General features: G+C 37.1%; 1 protein-coding gene across 5 annotated transcripts in view; it reads left to right on the top strand.

The window, feature by feature from the left end:
- Positions 1–19,328, top strand: part of STXBP5L (syntaxin binding protein 5L) — a 562,981-nt gene that overhangs the window by 299,717 nt on the left and 243,936 nt on the right. For all 5 annotated transcript variants that reach the window (XM_032150070.2, XM_032150069.2, XM_058437438.1 and 2 more), the window contains exon 11: positions 13,175–13,329. In XM_032150070.2, the coding sequence (XP_032005961.1) occupies positions 13,175–13,329 (155 nt within the window). The remainder of the gene's footprint in view (positions 1–13,174; positions 13,330–19,328) is intronic.

The following is a 19,328-nucleotide window of genomic DNA, read 5'->3' as shown; positions in this document are numbered from 1 at the left end:
ATGGTTTCCAGCTTCATCCATGTCCCTACAAAGGACATGAACTCATCCTTTTTAATGGCTGCATAGTATTCCATGGTGTATATGTGCCACATTTTCTTAATCCAGTCTATCATTGATGGACATTTGGGTTGGTTTCAAGTCTTTGCTATTGTGAATAGTGCTGCAATAAACATACACGTGCATGTGTCTTTATAGCAGCATGATTTATAATCCTTTGGGTATATACCCAGTAATGGGATGGCTGGGTCAAATGGTATTTCTAGTTCTAGATCCTTGAGGACTAACCACACTGACTTCCACAATGGTTGAACTAGTTTACAGTCCCACCAACAGTGTAAAAGTGTTCCTATTTCTCCACATCCTCTCCAGTACCTGTTGTTGCCTGACTTTTTAATGATGGCCATTCTAACTGGTGTGAGATGGTATCTCATTGTGGTTTTGATTTGCATTTCTCTGATGGCTAGTGATGACGAGCATTTTTTTCATCTGTCTGTTGGCTGCATAAATGTCTTCTTTTGAGAAGTGTCTGTTCATATACTTTGCCCACTTTTTGATGGGGTTGTTTGTTTTTTTCTTGTAAATTTGTTTAAGTTCGCTTAGATGAGTATTTGCAAAATTTTCTCCCTTCTGTGTTGCCTTTCATCTGATGGCATTTTTTTTTTTTTTTTTTGAGACGGAGTCTCGCTCTGTCGCCCAGGCTAGAGTGCAGTGGCGCAATTTCGGCTCACTGCAAGCTCTGCCTCCTGGGTTCACGCCATTCTCCTGCCTCAGCCTCTCCGAGTAGCTGGGACTACAGGTGCCCGCCACCACGCCCGGCTAATTTTTTGTATTTTTAGTAGAGACGGGGTTTCACCATGGTCTCGATCTCCTGACCTCGTGATCCACCCACCTCGGCCTCCCAAAGTGCTGGGATTACAAGCGTGAGCCACCATGCCCAACCCTCTGATGGTAGTTTCTTTAGCTGTGCGGAAGCTCTTTAGTTTAATTAGATCCCATTTGTCAATTTTGGCTTTTGTTGCCATTGCTTTTGGTGTTTTAGACATGAAGTCCTTGCCCATGCCTATGTCCTGAATGGTATTGCCTAGGTTTTCTTCTAGGGTTTTTATGGTTTTAAGTCTAACATTTAAGTCTTTAATCCATCTTGAATTAATTTTTGTATAAGGTGTAAGGAAGGGGTCCAGTTTCAGCCTTCTACATATGGCTAGCCAGTTTTCCCAGCATCATTTATTAAATAGCGAATCCTTTCCCCATTTCTTGTTTTTTTCAGGTTTGTCAAAGATCAGATGGTTGTAGATGTATGGTATTATTTCTGAGGGCTCTGGTCTGTTCCATTAGTCTATATATCTGTTTTGGTACCAGTACCATGCTGTTTTGGTTACTATAGCCTTGTAGTATAGTTTGAAGTCAGGTAGCGTGATGCCTCCAGCTTTATTCTTTTGGCTTAGGATTGTCTTGGCAATGCGGGTCCTTTTTTGGTTCCATATGAACTTTAAAGTAGATTTTTTCAATTCTGTGAAGAAAGTCATTGGTAGCTTGATGGGGATGGCATTGAATCTATAAATTACATTGGGCAGTATGGCCATTTTCATGATATTGATTCTTCCTATCCATGAGCATGGAATGTTCTTCCATTTGTTTGTGTCCTCTTTTATTTCGTTGAACAGTGGTTTGAAGTTCTCCTTGAAGAGGTCCTTCACATCCCTTGTAAGTTGGATTCCTAGGTATTGTATTCTCTTTGTAGCAATTGTGAATGGGAGTTCACTCATGATTTGGTTCTCTGTTATTGGTGTATAGGAATTCTTGTGATTTTTGCACATTGATTTTGTATCCTGAGACTTTGCTGAAGTTGCTTATCAGCTTAAGGAGATTTGAGGCTGAGATGATGGGGTTTTCTAAATATACAATCATGTCATCTGCAAACAGGGACAATTTGACTTCCTGTTTTCCTAATTGAAAACCCTTTATTTCTTTCTCCTGCCTGATTGCCCTGGTCAGAACTTCCAACACTATGTTGAATAGGAGTGGTGAGAGAGGGCATCCCTGTCTTGTGCCAGTTTTCAAAGTTTTTTTTTTTTTTTTTTTTTGAGACGGAGTCTCGCTCTGTCACCAGGCTGGAGCACAGTGGTGTGATATCGGCTCACTGCAACCTCTGCCTCCTGGGTTCAAGCGATTCTTCTGCCCCAGTGTCCCAAGTAACTGGGACTACAGGCATGTGCCACCATGCCCAGCTAATTTTTGTATTTACTTTAGTAGAGATGGGATTATACTATGTTGCTCAGGATGGTCTCCATCTCTTGACCTTGTGATCCACCCACCTCAGCCTCCCAAACCGCTGGGATTACAGGAGTGAGCCAACACGCCGGCCTGTTTCCTGACTGTTTAATGATCGCCATTCTAACTGGCATGAGATTGTATCTCATTGGGGTTTTGATTTGCATTTCTCTAATGACCAGTAATGATGAGCTGTTTTTCATGTTTGTTGGCCACATAAATGTCTTCTTTTGAGAAGTGTCTATTCATATAATTTGCCCACTTTTAGATGAGGTTGTTTGTTGTTTTCTTGTAAATTTGCTTACGTTCCTTGTAGATTGTGGATATTAGCCCTTTGTCAGATGGATAGATTGCAAAAATATTCTCCCATTCTGTAGGTTGCGTGTTCACTCTCATGATAGTTTCTTTTGCTGTACAGAAGATCTTTACTTTAATTAGATCCCATTTGTCAATTTTGCCTTTTGTTGCCATTGCTTTTAGTATTTTAGTCATCAAGTGTTTGCCCATGCCTACGTCCTTAATGATATTGCCTAGCTTTTCTTCTAGGGTTTTATGGTTTTAGTTCTTTAGTTTAAGTCTTTAATCCATCTGATGCTAATTTTTATATAAGGTGTAAGGAAGGGATCCAGTTTCAGTTTTTTGCATATGGCTAGCCAGTTTTCCCACCACCATTTATTAAATGGGGAATCCTTTCCCCATTGCTTGTTTTTGTCAGGTTTGTCAAAGATCAGATGGTTGTAGATGTGTGGAGTTATTTCTGAGGTCTCGGTTCTGTTCCATTGGTCTGTATATCTGTTTTGGTACCAGAAGCATGCTGTTTTCATTACTATAGCCTTGTAGTATAGTTTGAGGTCAGGTAGCATGATGCCTCCAGCTTTGTTCTTTTGGCTTAGCATTGTCTTGGCTATACAGGCTCTTTTTTGCTTCCATATGAAATTTAAAGTAGTTTTTTCTAATTCTGTGAAGAAAGTCAATGGTAGCTTGAGGGGGATAGCATTGAATCTATAAAGTACTTTGAGCAGTGTGGCCATTTTCGCAATATTGATTCTTCCTATCCATGAGCATGGAATGCTTTTCCATTTGTTTGTGTCCTCTCTTATTTCCTTGAGCAGTGGTTTGTAGTTCTCCTTGAAAAGGTCCTTCACGTCCCTTGTAAATTGTATTCCTAGGTATTTTATTCTCTTTGTAGCAATTGAGAATGTGAGTTCACTCACGATTTGGCTCTCTGTTTGTCTGTTATTGGTGTATAGGAATGCTTGTGATTTTTGCAAATTAATTTTGTATCCTGAGACTTTGCTGAAGTTGCTTATCAGCTTAAGGGGATTTTGGATTGAGACAGTGGGGTTTTCTAAATATACAATCATGTCATCTGCAAACAGAGACAATTTGACTTCCTCCCTTCCTATTTGAATACCCTTTATTTCTTTCTCTTGCCTGACTGCCCTGGCCAGAACTTCCAATACTATGTTGAATAGGAGTGGTGAGAGACCTCATCCTTATCTTGTGCTGGTTTTCAAAGGGAATGCTTCCAGCTTTTGCCCATTGAGTATGATATTGGCTGTGGGTTTCTCATAAATAGCTCTTATTATTTTGAAATATGTTTCAATACCTAGTTTATTGAGAGTTTTTAGCATGAAGGGGTATTGAATTTTATCAAAGGCCTTTTCCACACGTATTGAGATAATCATGTGGTTTTTGTCATTGGTTCTATTTATGTGATGGATTATGTTTATTGATTTGCATACGTTGAATCCAGCTTGCATCGCAGGAATGAAGCCAACTTGATCGTGGTGGGTAAGCTTTTTGATGTGCTCATGTATTCGGTTTGCCAGTATTTTATTGAGGATTTTTGCATTGACGTTCATCAGGGATAGTGGCCTGAAATTTTGTTGTTGTTGTTGTGTCTCTGCCAGGTTTTGGTATCAGGATGACCCTGGCCTCATAAAATGAGTTAGGGAGGAGTCTCTCTTTTTCTATTGTTTGGAATAGTTTCAGAAGGAATGGTACCAACTCCTCTTTGTACCTCTGGTAGAATTCGGCTGTAAATCCATCTGGTCCTGGGCTTTTTTGGGTTGGTAGGCTATTAATTACTGCCTCAATTTTAGAACTTATTTGTCTGTTCAGGGATTTGACTTTTTCCTGGGTTAGTCTTGGGAGGGTATATGTTGTTAGGAATTTATCCATTTCTTCTAGATTTTCTAGTTTATTTGCATAGAGGTGCTTGTATTCTCTGATGGTAGTTTGTATTTCTGTGGGATCAGTGATGATATCCCCTTTATCATTTTTTATTGTGTCTATTTGATTCATCTCACTTTTCTTATTTATTAGGCTCGCTAGTTATCTATGTATTTTGTTAATCTTTTCAAAAATCCAGCGCCTGGATTCATTGATTTTTTTGAAGGGTTTTTCATGTCTCTATCTCCTTCAGTTCTACTGTGATCTTAGTTATTTCTTGTCTTCTGCTAGCTTTTGAATATGTTTGCTCTTGCTTCTCTAGTTCTTTTAACTGTGATGTTAGGGTGTCAATTTTAGATCTTTCTTGCTTTCTTCTGTGGGCATTTAGTGCTATAAATTTCTCTCTAAACACTGCTTTAGCTGTGTCCCAGAGATTCTGGTACATTGTGTCCTTGTTCTCATTGGTTTCAAGGAAATTATTTATTTCTCCCTTAATTTCATTATTTACCCAGTTGTCATTCAGGAGAAGGTTGTTCAGTTTCCATGTAGTTTTGTGGTTTTGAGTGAGTTTCTCAATCCTGAGTTCTAATTTGATTTCACTGTGGTCTGAAAGACTGTTATGATTTTTGTTCTTTTGCATTTGCTGGGGAATGTTTTACTTCCAATTATGTCGTCAATTGTAGAATAAGTGCATTGTGGTGCTAAGAAGAATGTATATTTTGTTGATTTGTGGTGCAGAGTTCTGTAGTTGTCTATTAGGTCCACTTGGTCCAGAGCTGAGTTCAAGTCCTGAACAGCCTTGTTAATTTTTTGTCTCATTGACCTGTCTAATATTGACAGTGGGGGAGTTAAAGTCTCCCACTATTATTGTGTGGGAGTCTAAGTTTTTTTGTAGGTCTCTAAGAACTTACTTTATGAATCTGGGTGCTCCTGTATTGGTTGCATCTATATTTAGGATAGTTACCTCTTCTTCTTGTATTGATCCCTTTACCATTATGTAATGCCCTTGTTTGTCTTTTTTTATCTTTGTTGAAGACTGTTTTATCAGAGATTAGGATTGCAACCCCTGCTTTTTTTTTTTCTTTCCATTTGCTTGGTAAACAGTTCTCCATCCCTTTATTGTAAGCCTATGTGTGTCTTTGCACATAAGATGGGTCTCCTTAATACAGCATACCAATGGGTCTTGACTCTTTATCCAATTTGCCAGTCTGTGTCTTTTAATTGGGGCGTTTAGCCCATTTACATTTAAGGTTAATATTGTTATGTGTAAATTTGATCCTGTCATTATGATGCTAGCTGGTTATTTTGCCTGTTAGTTGATGCAGTTTCTTCATAGTGTCTATGGTCTTTACAATATGGTATGTTTTTGCAGTGGCTAGTACCAGTTTTTTGTTTCCATATTTAGTACTTTCATCAGGAGCTCTTGTAAGGCAGGCCTTGTGGTGGCAGAATCTCTCAGCGTTTGCTTGTCTGTAAAGGATGTTATTTCCCCTTTGCTTATGAAGCTTAGTTTGGCTGGATATGAAATTCTGGTTTGAAAATTCTTTTCTTTAATAGTGTTGAATATTGGCCCCAACTTTCTTCTGGCTTGTAGGGTTTCTGCAGAGAGACCTGGTATTAGTCTGATAGGCTTCCCTTTGTGGGTAACCCGACCTTTCTCTCTGGCTGCCCTTAACATTTTTTCCTTCATTTCAACCTTGGTGAATCTGATGATTATGTGTCTTGAGGTTGCTCTTCTCTAGGAGTATCTTTGTGATATTCTCTTTATTTTCTGAATTTGAATGTTGGTTTGTCTTGCTAGGTTGGGGAAGTTCTCCTGGATAATATCCTGAAGAGTGTTTTCCAACTCTGTTCCATTCTCCCCATCACTTTCAAGTACACCAATCAAACGTAGGTTTGGTCTTTTCACATAGTTACATATTTCTTGGAGGCTTTGTTCATTCCTTTTCATTCTTTTTTCTCTAATGTTGTCTTCACGCTTTATTTCATTAAGTTCATCTTCAATCTCTGATATCCCTTCTTTCACTGATCAATTTGGCTATTGATACTTGTGTATGCTTCATGTGCTGTGTTTTTCAGCTCCAAGGTCATTTATCTTCTTCTCTAAACTGGTTATTCTAGTTAGCAGTTCCTCTAACCTTTTTCAAGGTTCTTAGCTTCCTTTTATTGGGTTAGAACATGCTCCTTTAGCTCAGAGGATTTTGTTATTACCCACCTCTGAAGTCTACGTCTTTCAATTTGTCAAACTCATTCTCCATCCAGTTTTGTTCCCTTGCTGGCGAGGAGTTGTGATCCTTTGGAGGAGGAGAGGCTTTCTGGTTTTTGGAAGTTTCAGCCTTTTTATACTTTTTTTCTCATCTTCATGGATTTATCTACCTTTGGTCTTGGTGACCTTTGGATGGGGTTTTTGTGTGAACGTCCTTTTTGTTGATGTTGATGCTATTCCTTTCTGTTTGTCAGTTTTCCTTCTAACAGTCAGGCCCTCTGCTGCAGGTTTGCTGGAGTTTACTGGAGGTTCACCCCAGACCCTGTTTGCCTGGGTGTCACAACGGGAGTCTGCAGAACAGCAAAGATTGCTGCTTGTTCCTTCCTCTGGAAGCTTCATCTTAGAGGGGCACCCACCAGATGCCAGCTGGAGCTCTCCTGTACGAGGTGTCTGTCCATCCCTGCTGGGAGATGTCTCCCAGTCAGGAGGCATGGGTGTCAAAGGCCCACTTGAAGAGGCTGTCTGTCCCTTAGCAGAGCTCGAGCACTGTGCTGAGAGATCTGCTGCTCTCTTCAGAGCCAGCAGGCAGGAATGTTTAAGTCGGCTGAAGCTGCGCCCACAGCCACCCCCCGCCAGGTGTTCTGTCCCAGGAAGATGGGAGTTTTATCTATAACCCCTGACTGGGGCTGTTGCCTTTCCTTCAGAGATTCCTTACCCAGAAAGGAGGAATCTAGAGAGGCCCTCTGGCTACATTCTCTTTGTGGAGCTGTGGTGGGCTCTGTCCAGGTCGAACTTCCTGAAGGCTTTGTTTACACTGTCAGGGCAATACCACCTACTCAAGCCTCAGTAATGGTGATGCCCCTCCCCCAACCAAGCTGGCACTTCCCAGATCGACCTCAGACTGCCGTGCTGGCAGCAAGAATTTCAAACCAGTGGATCTTAGCTTGCTATGCTCTGTGGGGTTGGGATCCACTGAGCTAGACCACTTGGCTCCCTGGCTTCATCCCCCTTTCCTGGGAAGTGAATGGTTCTGTCTTGCTGGCATTCCAGGTGCCAGCGAGGTATGAAAAGAAAGCCCTTCAGCTAGGTCGGTGTCTGCCCAAATGGCTGCCCAGTTTTGCACTTTAAACCCAGGGCCCTGATGACGTAGGCACTGGAGGGAATCTCCTTGTCTGCGGGTTGTGAAGACCATGGGAAAAACGTAGTATATGGGCCAGAATGCACTGTTCCTCACAGCACACTCCCTCATGGCTTCCCTTGGCTAGGGGAGGACGTTCTTTGACCCCTTGTGCTTCCTGGGTGAGGTGATGCCCCACCCTGCTTCTGCTCACCGTCTGTGGTCTGCACCCACTGTCTAATCATTCCCAGTTACATGAGCTAGGTACCTCCGTTGGAAATGCAGACATCACTTACCTTCTGTGTTGATCTCGCTGGGAGCTGCAGACCAGAGCTGTTCCTATTTGGCCATCTTGCTGGCCCAGATTCTGCTTCACTTTTATATATTTTTAAAAATTGTTTCTCTTTCCTTCAGTTTTGAGCCACGAGGATTTCTTATAATTTTTATTGTGTTGTCTACTAGTATCCAATCTTTGATTTTCTATAGACTAAGAAACTTGAAAGCCAAACTTGTAAAATGAGAGCAAATAGATCCATATGATACCTGAGAAGTTCTTCCATGACAATGTATACATGCATGGACTTTATGACATCTATTTTATTGCTCGGAGGTCTTTAAAATTTGTATTTCTGTTGGATTCTTAACAGTATTCAGTTTAATTCAATCAAAACAACATTTAGTAGTTATTGCTATAGTAGTTATTGCTATATAATGTGTAGTATAATGTATATATACTATAGTATAATATGCTATATAATATATAGTATAATTTAGTAGTTATTACTATATACCATGTACTATGCGATCTGTTTGATATTCTGAAATAAGATATGCGATTTGTTTGATGTTCTGAAATAAGATTACTGCTTGCTTTTGAATTTGTTATGTTCTAGCAGTAGAGGCAAGGACATAAACTAGTGGTTTCTATACAACATGGAAGTTACTTTTATAGAGATATGCTATGGGAGCACAGAAAAAGAGCACCTAACCCAGCCTTGAGGGGAGTAGGGAGGAAAACCATGAAGAGAGGGATCAGGAAAATTCTTTGGCAAGGAGATGCCTGAGATGGGACTTTAAGGATGATCAGATGTTGCCAAGCAAAGGGAGGAAGAGATGAAAGTGAAGAGAACATATTTTTAGAAATCAAAAACTCAAGTTAAGGCAGTGTAAAATAATAATTAAAATCATTGGCTTTGAAGTAAGACAGTTGTGTGACCTTGCAAAGTTTAATTAACTCTCTTAAAGTTTAGTTTCCTTATCAATAATACCTATCTCACTATGATATTCATGAGAATTAAATGAAATAATGGATACAGCCTGTAATGTCCTCAGTTTGATGAAGACACATAGTGGGTTTCTTAATAGATATGTTACTATTATTACTGTCAGCATTATTTCATATTGTTAAAATTATTCAAGTATTCTTAATTTTTTGCTAGTCAATAATACAACTATGTGTAAATTCTTCATATTTGTAATGTGAAGTAATCATATTATTGATGATGATTACTGTCATCCCACCTACTTGTGTACATTAGTACATTGCTTCTATTTTTTGTGATTACTACTTTATTACCTCTGGAGCTTAGCACACAAGGAGGTTAAAAAGCAGAGGGGCAGTGAGGTTAAGAATACCAAAATTTATTGCCACAGCAAAATGGGCCACAGTTAGGAATTATATAGCTATATCCCTGCTCCAATTATTGCACAGCAGAAACTGTACAGTTAAAAGTCAGGATGGCTGACACAGAAACAGGAACCTTAGGAAAAGCTCTACCATATAAGCTGCATCAATAGGGTCTCTTACTGGACTGCATAGGTAGCACATGTAAGGATGTGTTTTCTTCTCGGTTTTATGTCAGACCAGCCGATTGCAGGCTTGCTTTACATTTCCAGGGATAAACAGCTATGTATATGGGAATCATTTATCCCCAATCACCATTTTGCTTACTGACACTCCAACTAAGATGGCCTCTAGGCTTAATAATTTTATCCTCTTCAAGATAGGAATATTGATTTATATACTGACTACCACTAGAATTATTAGGTTCTCTTAAGCTAAAGAAAATTATTTTCTGCTGATCTTTTAATCTGTTCCTATTATGGCAGCCTACTGATAGGCTTTATGTATAATTAAGTTATCCAAGCCTCAATATACCCATCTGTTAAACAGAGATAATAATAGTAGTTATCTCATTGGGATGTTATAAAGATTGAATAAAAGAATGCATGTAAAATTCTGCATGCGATGCCTAGAATATTATAAATACTCAATATATGTTAGCATTTAATATTTATTATATTATGTTACACAACTTGTTTAATCTTGTTGCCTTCATTGGAACAAACTTTTAATGCTGTTTTCTTTATGTATTTTACAAATTATACATACAGTAAAATTAACTATTTTTCTTTTGGTATACAGTTTCATGTTTTTAAACACATGTATGATTTCTAAAACAATTACCACAATAAAAATAAAGAATATTTCCATCATTTCCCACAACTCTCCCTTTCTGTCCCTTTATAGTCACTCCTCTCCCCAACTCCTAACCCTTGGCAACCACTGATCTGTTCTCCATCACTATAGTTTTGCCTTTTGGAGACTGTTACATATATGTGGTTATATATCATGTAACCTTTTAAGCCTAGCTTCTTTCACTCAGCAGAATGCCTTTGAGATTCATCCAAGTTATGTATCCATAATTTGTTATTTTTTATTAATGCTTTCTTTAAGTATGAGGACATTTCAAGTACATGGTCATTTATTTCTTTTATAAGAATCCATCTGATAGGTATCCCTTAATAGAATCTTTGTATCAAATAACACCTGACACAGTTTAGTGTGGTACAACATTTAGTGTGGTACAGCATTATCAAACAACTGTGTTCCTTTAATCACTAATGATATTCATGGAATAAAAAGGATCTGTAATCTAATAAATGTGAGAAATTTTGAATTCTATAAAAGTAAATTGGATTGCTTGCCATATGATTTCTCAGAATTTTTAACATATGCTATGAAATGCAAAATTCCTAAAAGGAGATATGATTTTGCAAGTGCTTATCAAATTATCAAATTTAATTTTTTTCTGCTGAACAACTACCAAGTTGTATTCCACAATTTGGGAAACATTAAACTAAAAATGAAAAATGTGGGCTTTTGAGTCTGGGTTTGAATCTTTGTCCTGGTACTCACTAGCTGCTTGACCCTGGACAAGTTTAATCTGCATTAATCCCAGATTCTTCAAGTATAAAATGGTACTAATAGTACTTTCTCCATCAAGGTTGTTGTGAGGATTACACAAAATTTACTTTATATATACACACAGCACAATATATGCCACATGGTAAGCACTCAGTAAATGGTAGCTATTTATTAGTAGAGGCAATATATAAGAGTATTTAGAATCATAGGCTTTGGAGTCTGGTAGATCTCAATTTTCTTTTGGTTATTGCTTCTTAGCTGTTATTTAACCTCATTAATAAAATGAGGACATTGCTTATGAGGATTAAATATGATAATTAAATATTTAGTACAGTTAACCATGAGTGGTTCCCTGAGCACTTTTCTGAGGAAATGTTTTTATTCAATCACTCAGTAGTTTATAGAGAAATGCCTATATATTAACAACTAACTTCAGACCCAGAGTATTCTAATGCAGAGTCATAATTAGAGCAGAAGAGGTTTTACTTCCTTTCAATATTAGAGAGGACATATTTCCAATGTATATACAAAAAAGCAGGGGAGGTAAATTGCTCCTTATCCTATGTTTGGATTAGTGTTAGGGGATGAGAGTAAATTCACCTACTTTTATACAGGAAAATAATAGATACTTATGGCCTTTATTAATATTAATAGTAGGTAGTTAAGCTTAATATTATTATTAATATTATGAAAAGATACTACATTCTCTTAAGTCGTGGCCTTTTTTTGCAAAACAAAGCAAAAAACAAAGGTAAAAACCTCCACACTATTTCATGAGTAACTATATTAGAAATGGTTTTAAAATCTGGATAAATCTTATTAATAATATAAATATACATTTTATAGAAATAACAAGTGTGCTTTTTAATGGCGCCATTAGTAGGTTGGTCATTTGCCATATCAAATCACTGGTGCAAGACTATTACTCAAATCAACTGAAGTAAAACAAGTTAGAGTATTTTTGTTTATTTTGCTTATAACTCAAATATTTGTCAGAATATTAAGATAGAATTATAAATAGAAAATAGTACACACATTTTATATGTAGGTTTGTATAGAAACTTTGTTAAAAAATCCCCCTTTTTGGTTATATAGCCAGCATAAGATTAGTAAATGTCCCACTGATAATGTTTGGCACCACACACAGTACAAAACGGAAGAGAAAAGGAAATCTTACAGAGCGATTTCTAGAAACAAGTAGATTCTTCAGCTTAGCAAATAGGATGTAAGTGAATTCCGTAGATGAGCATTATATTCTCGAATAATTCGATACAATAAAAGCCTCTAGTTCTTTAAAAAAATTAGAAAAGAATATTTTCAATTTGGTATTTACTTCTTACTTCTTGAAAATACTTCCTGCTGACACACTTTTTCTTTTGTACACATACACTAGAGATATGTAAGTATTGATTTGAGGAATGAAAAATGAAAAGCTGTGAAAGAATTTCATAATTTTCAGATAGCTATAATGTTTTAGAGGAATCTTAACCCCACTCTATTATCTAATTGTATCTTATAAAGCAACAGACCAAAAATCTTGTTTAAAGTTAGTTGAGTAAGATATATGGAGTTTATACTGATTTATAGACTGGCCACAAGTAAAATAGAAAAGGCAATTTATCTTTGATTAGCTATCCTTCTCTTACATATTAGCTTTCTCTATCTTTTTATCTTTACTCTTTTTTTCACAGAAACTCCATTATCTAGAATTCTTATTTTACCCTCTGCCATTCTGAGCTTTCCACTGTCACATTTCATTTTATATTAAAATTTGTCTCTTTTCTCTTGTACAGATTTTAGGACCCATAGGCCAGCTAATTAATCTGATATTCTAACATAGACTAATATTCCAATGATAGTGATTTAGAGTTTGGGAACCAAGTAAAGTATGTGAAGATGTCCTTTTGAGAGTCAGTGAGCCCATCTACCTTCCTCCAAGCTCACTGCCTTTCCCCAAACCTACCCCCACATGTTTAGACTGATCCATTAGTAAATTTAATGTGAGAATGTACATCTAGAAAGTGGGAAATGGTAGAATAGTAGGTTATTGAATTAGAAATTTTGAGCCAGGCAAGTTTTTTGCTGTCTGTCATATTATATGGTATACAACAAAAACCTGTCTTTTATAGGTTCAGTCCTGTGACTTTATGTCATTTTAAAGGACTTCTGAGTCTCATTAATGTTTTTTCCTATGTAGCGAACCATTCATAATATTCTCTGGTGGGCTGTCCTATGACAAAGCTTGTAGAAGACCAAGTTTAACCATCATGCATGGAAAAGCAATTACAGTACTTGAAATGGATCATCCTATTGTTGAATTTCTAACTTTATGTGAAACGCCCTATCCAAATGGTAAGTAACTAAAATGAAACTATTAATGTTGAAAATCATTTTGGAAATGACAAGGTTCTAACAAAATTAAGGTTAAATATTTTCAGTTTTGGCAGCAGATGTCTACTGTGGTATAACACTGTGAGCTACAGGTGCTGGAACAGGTTCTGCAATTGTACCTACTTGACAAACTGGAAATAACACAGATGTAGTACAGCAATGCTGGCATTTCAGGTTCTAATATCAGGTAAGTGCTTTAAACTTTGATTAGATGGTGGAAGCTGAGCTGGGAGGGTCTGATAAGGGTCCAGGGTGAAATCACTTGGGGAAGCTGAGGTCTCTTAATAGCCTCTCTCAGACCAGCTCCATCAATTCCATCCCAAAGCCAATCAAAGTTAAAGCACTTACCTGATATCAGTAATCTGTAACTGTGGTGGTGCTGCATCTGTTTCACATCTGGCTTTGCTTCAGATGCAACTGCAGCACCTCTGATTACTCTAGTATTGCAGATGTGTGGTTAATGACTTTTTAAAATTTTGAGAATAGTCAGAAGGGCCTTTGGGAGGAGAAATTCTTATATATTTTTAGTATCCTGAATATAAAGACTTTTTGTAAACATAACAACTAGTCTAAACTTAATATACAATCTGTATAATGAAATCTAATAATGATGAAATATTTTAATAATGTGGCCAGGTGTGGTGACTCATGCCTGTAATCCCAGCACTTTGAGATGCCAAGGCAGGCAGATCGTTTGAGTCCAGGAGTTCAAGACCAGCCTGGGCAACATAATGAGATTCCATCTCAAACAAATAAATAGATAAATAAATAAATCTAAAAAGTGAGAAAAGTGAAAACATAAAAAAGGAAATATGAGTCATGTTACAACAAGATAGTATGTGTATATACATTACTATATTTTTAAGAGGGAATATGCAGATATAAGGGAACGAGCACTGGACTTGGGGACAGAATATGTGAGGTTATGATTTAGCTCTGCCACTTACTAGCTAGGTGACCTTGGGCAAGTCACTTTACATTTATGAGTTTTATTTATCATTTGTAGAAAGAGAATAGTAACATGGTCTCCACATGACTACTGGAAGGTTAAGTGAGCATACTTCTTAAACTATAAAAATATATATGTTGTGAGTTCCATTATTATGTGTATTAACTTACTTTAAATTATTTAGTCTCACATTTAAAAGATGGGATAAATTGATATTAAATAATAATCAATGTAGCACTTTATTTCCAAAGTTACTAGGACAGACAATTTACTTATGTTTTTAATTGTCAAATAATTATTGAATGATTCTATGGCCCCAGTACTACAAGAACTTGTTGTGCATACAGATAAAGTATTAAACTAATCTCTGATGTCAAATTGCATAAAATCTGGTCAGATGAGTGAGATTATTATGACTTGTTAAGTTTAAGTAATGAAAGACCTTAAGTAAATGCTGAGTTGTATGGTTCAGAGTATAAATAATGTATTAATTTTTAAGCTAAATAGTCGTGGTTTCATGCATAGTAATAGCAGTTTTTGGAAAGAGAGAAAGGTAAGTCTGATTATGAGAGAGTAGAGTTGTTTAGAGAACAGAAGAAGAGAGAAACTGTCTTAAAATATTTATGAATCATCAGAATATAAGTGTTCTTTGGCATTACAAAAATGAATAATGAAAGAATGTAGGAAGAAATAACAGAGGACCAACAGCTGAGCTTACGAAAATGCCTCCTATGAAAAGCCTTGAGGAAGAAGATGTGCGAGCAACAGAAATTGAGAATGTGTGGTCTGTGTGTATATAAATTTCTGCACGTTGATAGAGATGTTAGGACAATTTCTAATAATGTTCAATAAAGCATAAATGCAATGTAACCATTCCTATTCACTTTCAAGCCATATATAAAAATCTTTGTTTTTTAGGAAAGTGGTAATGAGGATGGAACTTTTCACTTGTCAAAAGCTAGGAGATGTACTTTAACTCTATTGACAGTGCCGGAAAGGTTTCTGACCATATATCCATCTCAAGCAGAACCTAGTCCAAACCAGGACCCCAGAAACCTTCCTAATCTAGCTCCTTCATTAGAGGATTATTCTCCATGTAAATCACATCCTTGAGTACATCCCCAGCTGTAATCTCTGGGATTATAATTGGTGTTGGATTGTGCCCCAGGACTCTCGGGGCACAACTGGTAGCTCGTGGAGAGGAGGGTGAATACTATTATTGAGGCCAACTCAAGAGATGAGAATTAGGGTAAAAGCCATTTCTGAGGCCAGATCTCCTGGTGAGATAATGCTAATATTATTTCCCCCTTTTTGGGAGAAGGAAATATGGACCTGGCAGATTTGTACAAAATTCTTTCCCAGGAGGTGTACAGGGGCCAATGGGACAAGCAGAAATGACTGCTAATGAGGAGTCCTAATTGGAAGGGGATCGGTAAAGATTAGAGACTACCACAAATGTGTTGGCTACCCTGACCATCTAGATGAATTTAGAACTCTATGAAGGAACATTGAAAGCATGCTAGGGTTAAGGAGGACTAAAGAAAAGGCCTTGGGCCATGGCAGGCTAAATGCCACACCACAAATCTTTGCCAGTTGGGCTTTTATTATTCCCTTGGTCTGTTTCATCAGTCCAGAGGACTAGAGGTGGTAAGCACAATGGAGATGTTGATAAATAGGCCAAATTATACAAATATTTTTAATAATTTGCCCTGTAAAATGAGTTCCTCGTGCATTATAAAGCCCTTGAGAGACTTCTCAGGTTGGTATAAATTTTCCAACAAGGCCTTAACTACTGCCATGGCTGTGGCCTGTTGACAATGGAAGGCTTCAATGCAATGCTAAAACATGCAAACTGTAACTAGTACATACTGATATCCTTGAGAGACAGGGAGCTGGAAAAAATATTGTTGCCATGCCTCAAAGAGACTTTTTGGTAATGTGAAGTGGTCCATGAAGGCATGAAATGGTTTTCCAATATGGTATTGTGGACATATTTCACACAGATACTAAGGTTGTGAGCTATCCCAAGGCATGCTTGCCATCTGTATAAATAATTGGCCATTTTACCTTTGGCTAAAGGACATGTCTAGTAAGAGCATGCAGTTCTGCCTGTTGGACAGACCTGACATCAGGAAAGATAAGTAAAGTGGCAGAATTAAGCAAGTTATATTGGGTCATGGTAAGGAGAGGTGAGGATAGAAAAAGAACTGCATAGTTTGCTAGACTTCTTGTGATGTGAATTGAGGAGAGCCCCATTAGAGTGTGGAACACAGACAGTGAGGGGGACCCTGTTACTATTTTCATTGTGGCTTTTACAAAAGAAGAGACAACATCAACTTCTTTGAGACAAGGAGACTATAGTATCCTATAGGTACGGTTTGTGTCCAATTCTGATATTTTAATTCACCTAGTTGGTTAGATTTTAAAAGGGGAAATCCCCTGAATGTCCCCAGGGCATCCCTAGTCTGGACTGGGGAAAGAGGGCTAGGGGACCCCATCAGGATTTAGTTATAACCAAATGTTAGAGGATCTTAGGAGAATTCAGAATCTAGTCCAAACATTCTCAATATAGCCCAATATAGCCAAATAACAAGGACTTTAGGGCAAATGCACAATGTTACAATCTAATAACAGATAGATTGTTACAATCTAATAACAGATACACTTTTGCTTTTCTTAGAAGCATAACTTTTCCTCTCCACATTGATCATATAAGCAATGTCAGATATTAGAACCTCTTGAAGCTAGATGGCCAGACCAAGTCAGGCATTAGATTTTACTTATAGTCTTAAGGTTCTTGGGCCTACCAGGAAGTGATAGTTTTTACTTACTCACCATAAAGCTAGGAACTCTTGAAGACAGGCATTTTAGGCACATTCTTACACATAACATTTCAGTATATACCTTGGTAATGTAACCAATGTTCCCAATTGTATCCTGCTTTCAAGAGAGATAAGATTTTTATTTAACGTATATAAATAAAAATAAGAATACTCATTTATAGCTTCTGAATTTTAAGGAATCAAGTAGGGAGAAAAAGCAAACGCTTCCACCTTTGTTCAGTAGAGGATACTTTACCAAAATATTGCAAACTATAGATAGCTTATGTCAGAAAATTTCCTTGAATTTGGAAAACAAAACATTTAAGCAACAAAAACATTGTCCTTATCAATTATTTAATTTCATTTAAATAATTCTGTTTGGTTGGCCAGGTACAGTGGCTCACACCTGTAATCCCAGCACTTTGGGAGGCTGTGTGGGAGAATAGCTTGAGCTCAGGATTTCAAGACCAGCCTGCACAACATAGCAAGATCTGTCTCTACTAAAAGTCAAAAAAATTATCTGGGTATAGTGGTACATGCCTGTAGTCTTAGCTACTCCAGAGGCTGAGGTAGGAGGATCAAGCTTGAGCCCAGGAGATGGAAGCTGCAGCGAGCTATGATTGCACCACTGTATTCCAGCCTGGGGAACACAGTAAGACTGTGTTTCAAAAAAATTTTTTTTCCTTATTTTGATTAGCAATTTTGGACTATAGCCCATTGCAAATACTCCTAGAGAAGAATTTAAAACAATAACTGTGGATGACAAAACCCCAGAACAACCATAGCCAAAGATATGATGAGAATTTTCAATTGACAAGGCAATTTAGATATTTTGGTGGCATATAATCATTTAACATAATAATCATTATTATGACACATATCTTGGCATATCAGAATTTTAGGAATCCTATACAATTTTACACTTTTTAATAAAGCACACAAATATAACTTAAGGGAAGTTAAACACCATTCATTATTTGACAGCACTTCCTGTATTATTTACCAAATAAACCTAATCATTTAATATCTGTGCAAGATGAGAGATAAACCCTTTGAGCCTCTTCAGGGGGCCTATGTGGAAAATTGTAAAATTAATTTTAGGCCAAAAGGCTTAATTTAAGATTTGGGTCCTGAAGAGACCTGCCAAAGATGTCAAAAATTTCAAAAACTACTTTCTTTAATGGAATGGTAGTTCACTGCTAAATAATAGTTACTTATTCAGCCAAAGTAAGAGTAAAAATCAGAAGATTTCAAAAGCAATACAGAAAGTTACATGGATGTAAAAAACTTAACCCTTGTAAAGTTCAGGTTTCTGAAGTAGTCAAAACCCAACAGGGACAGCATGAAGTACAGGAAGTTTTCTTGGTAAAACACAGAATCTGTGTTTCCTAGGCTCATATATTCCTTGAGCAGGGAATATGTGATTCTTAGCAAGAGCTTATGAAGTTCTGGTTACATGAAATAATTCAGACACATGCCTCACTCTATACTTCCTCTTTCTTCTTAAGTAACCAGTTACATCACTCTAGGAAAAAGATTTACCATGCAAGACTTTCTCATGCAAAATTATTCTCTTATCTTTATATCTATAACTCTCCTTACATCTCTTTCTGTCTCTCCCACTTACAGTTCCTTTCTATCTTGTTTCTGTTTCCTTCCTAAATCCACATTTTGACACTCCCTTTAAATAACCTTTGAATTAGAAAAAATTATTTTTTCTCAATAAAAGACATTTTTTCTCTTATAATTTTTTTCTCCTATTAAACACACCTTACTTTGGCATACTTTATATGCAGAATTATATATCAATTGGAATTTTTAGCTTCTAGTAACCTTAAATTGTATTAAAAACATAGAAAGCACAAAATCTTGAATTGCCTGTTACATATCATTATTTAACAGATAAGAACCATTTTATTTTTATTTTTCATTTTTAAATTTTTTTTAGAGACAGGGTCTTGCCCTTTTGCCCAGGCTAGAGTGCAGTGGCATGATCATGGCTCACTGCAGCCTCAAACTCCTGGGTTCAAGCAGTCCTCTCACCTCAGCCTCCCAAGTAGCTGAAACTCCAAGTGTGTGTCACCATACCTGGCTAATTATTTTATTTTTTGTAGAGATGTAGTCTTGCCTTGTTACCCAGGATGGTCTCAAACTTCTGGCCTCAAACAATCCTCCCACCTTAGCCTCCC

Source organism: Hylobates moloch, unplaced genomic scaffold, assembly GCF_009828535.3.
Source record: "Hylobates moloch isolate HMO894 unplaced genomic scaffold, HMol_V3 SCAFFOLD_4, whole genome shotgun sequence".
Classification (NCBI taxonomy): domain Eukaryota; kingdom Metazoa; phylum Chordata; class Mammalia; order Primates; family Hylobatidae; genus Hylobates; species Hylobates moloch.
The sequence above is the reverse complement of the archived record's forward strand: the minus strand, read 5'-3'. Positions and strand labels throughout refer to the sequence as shown.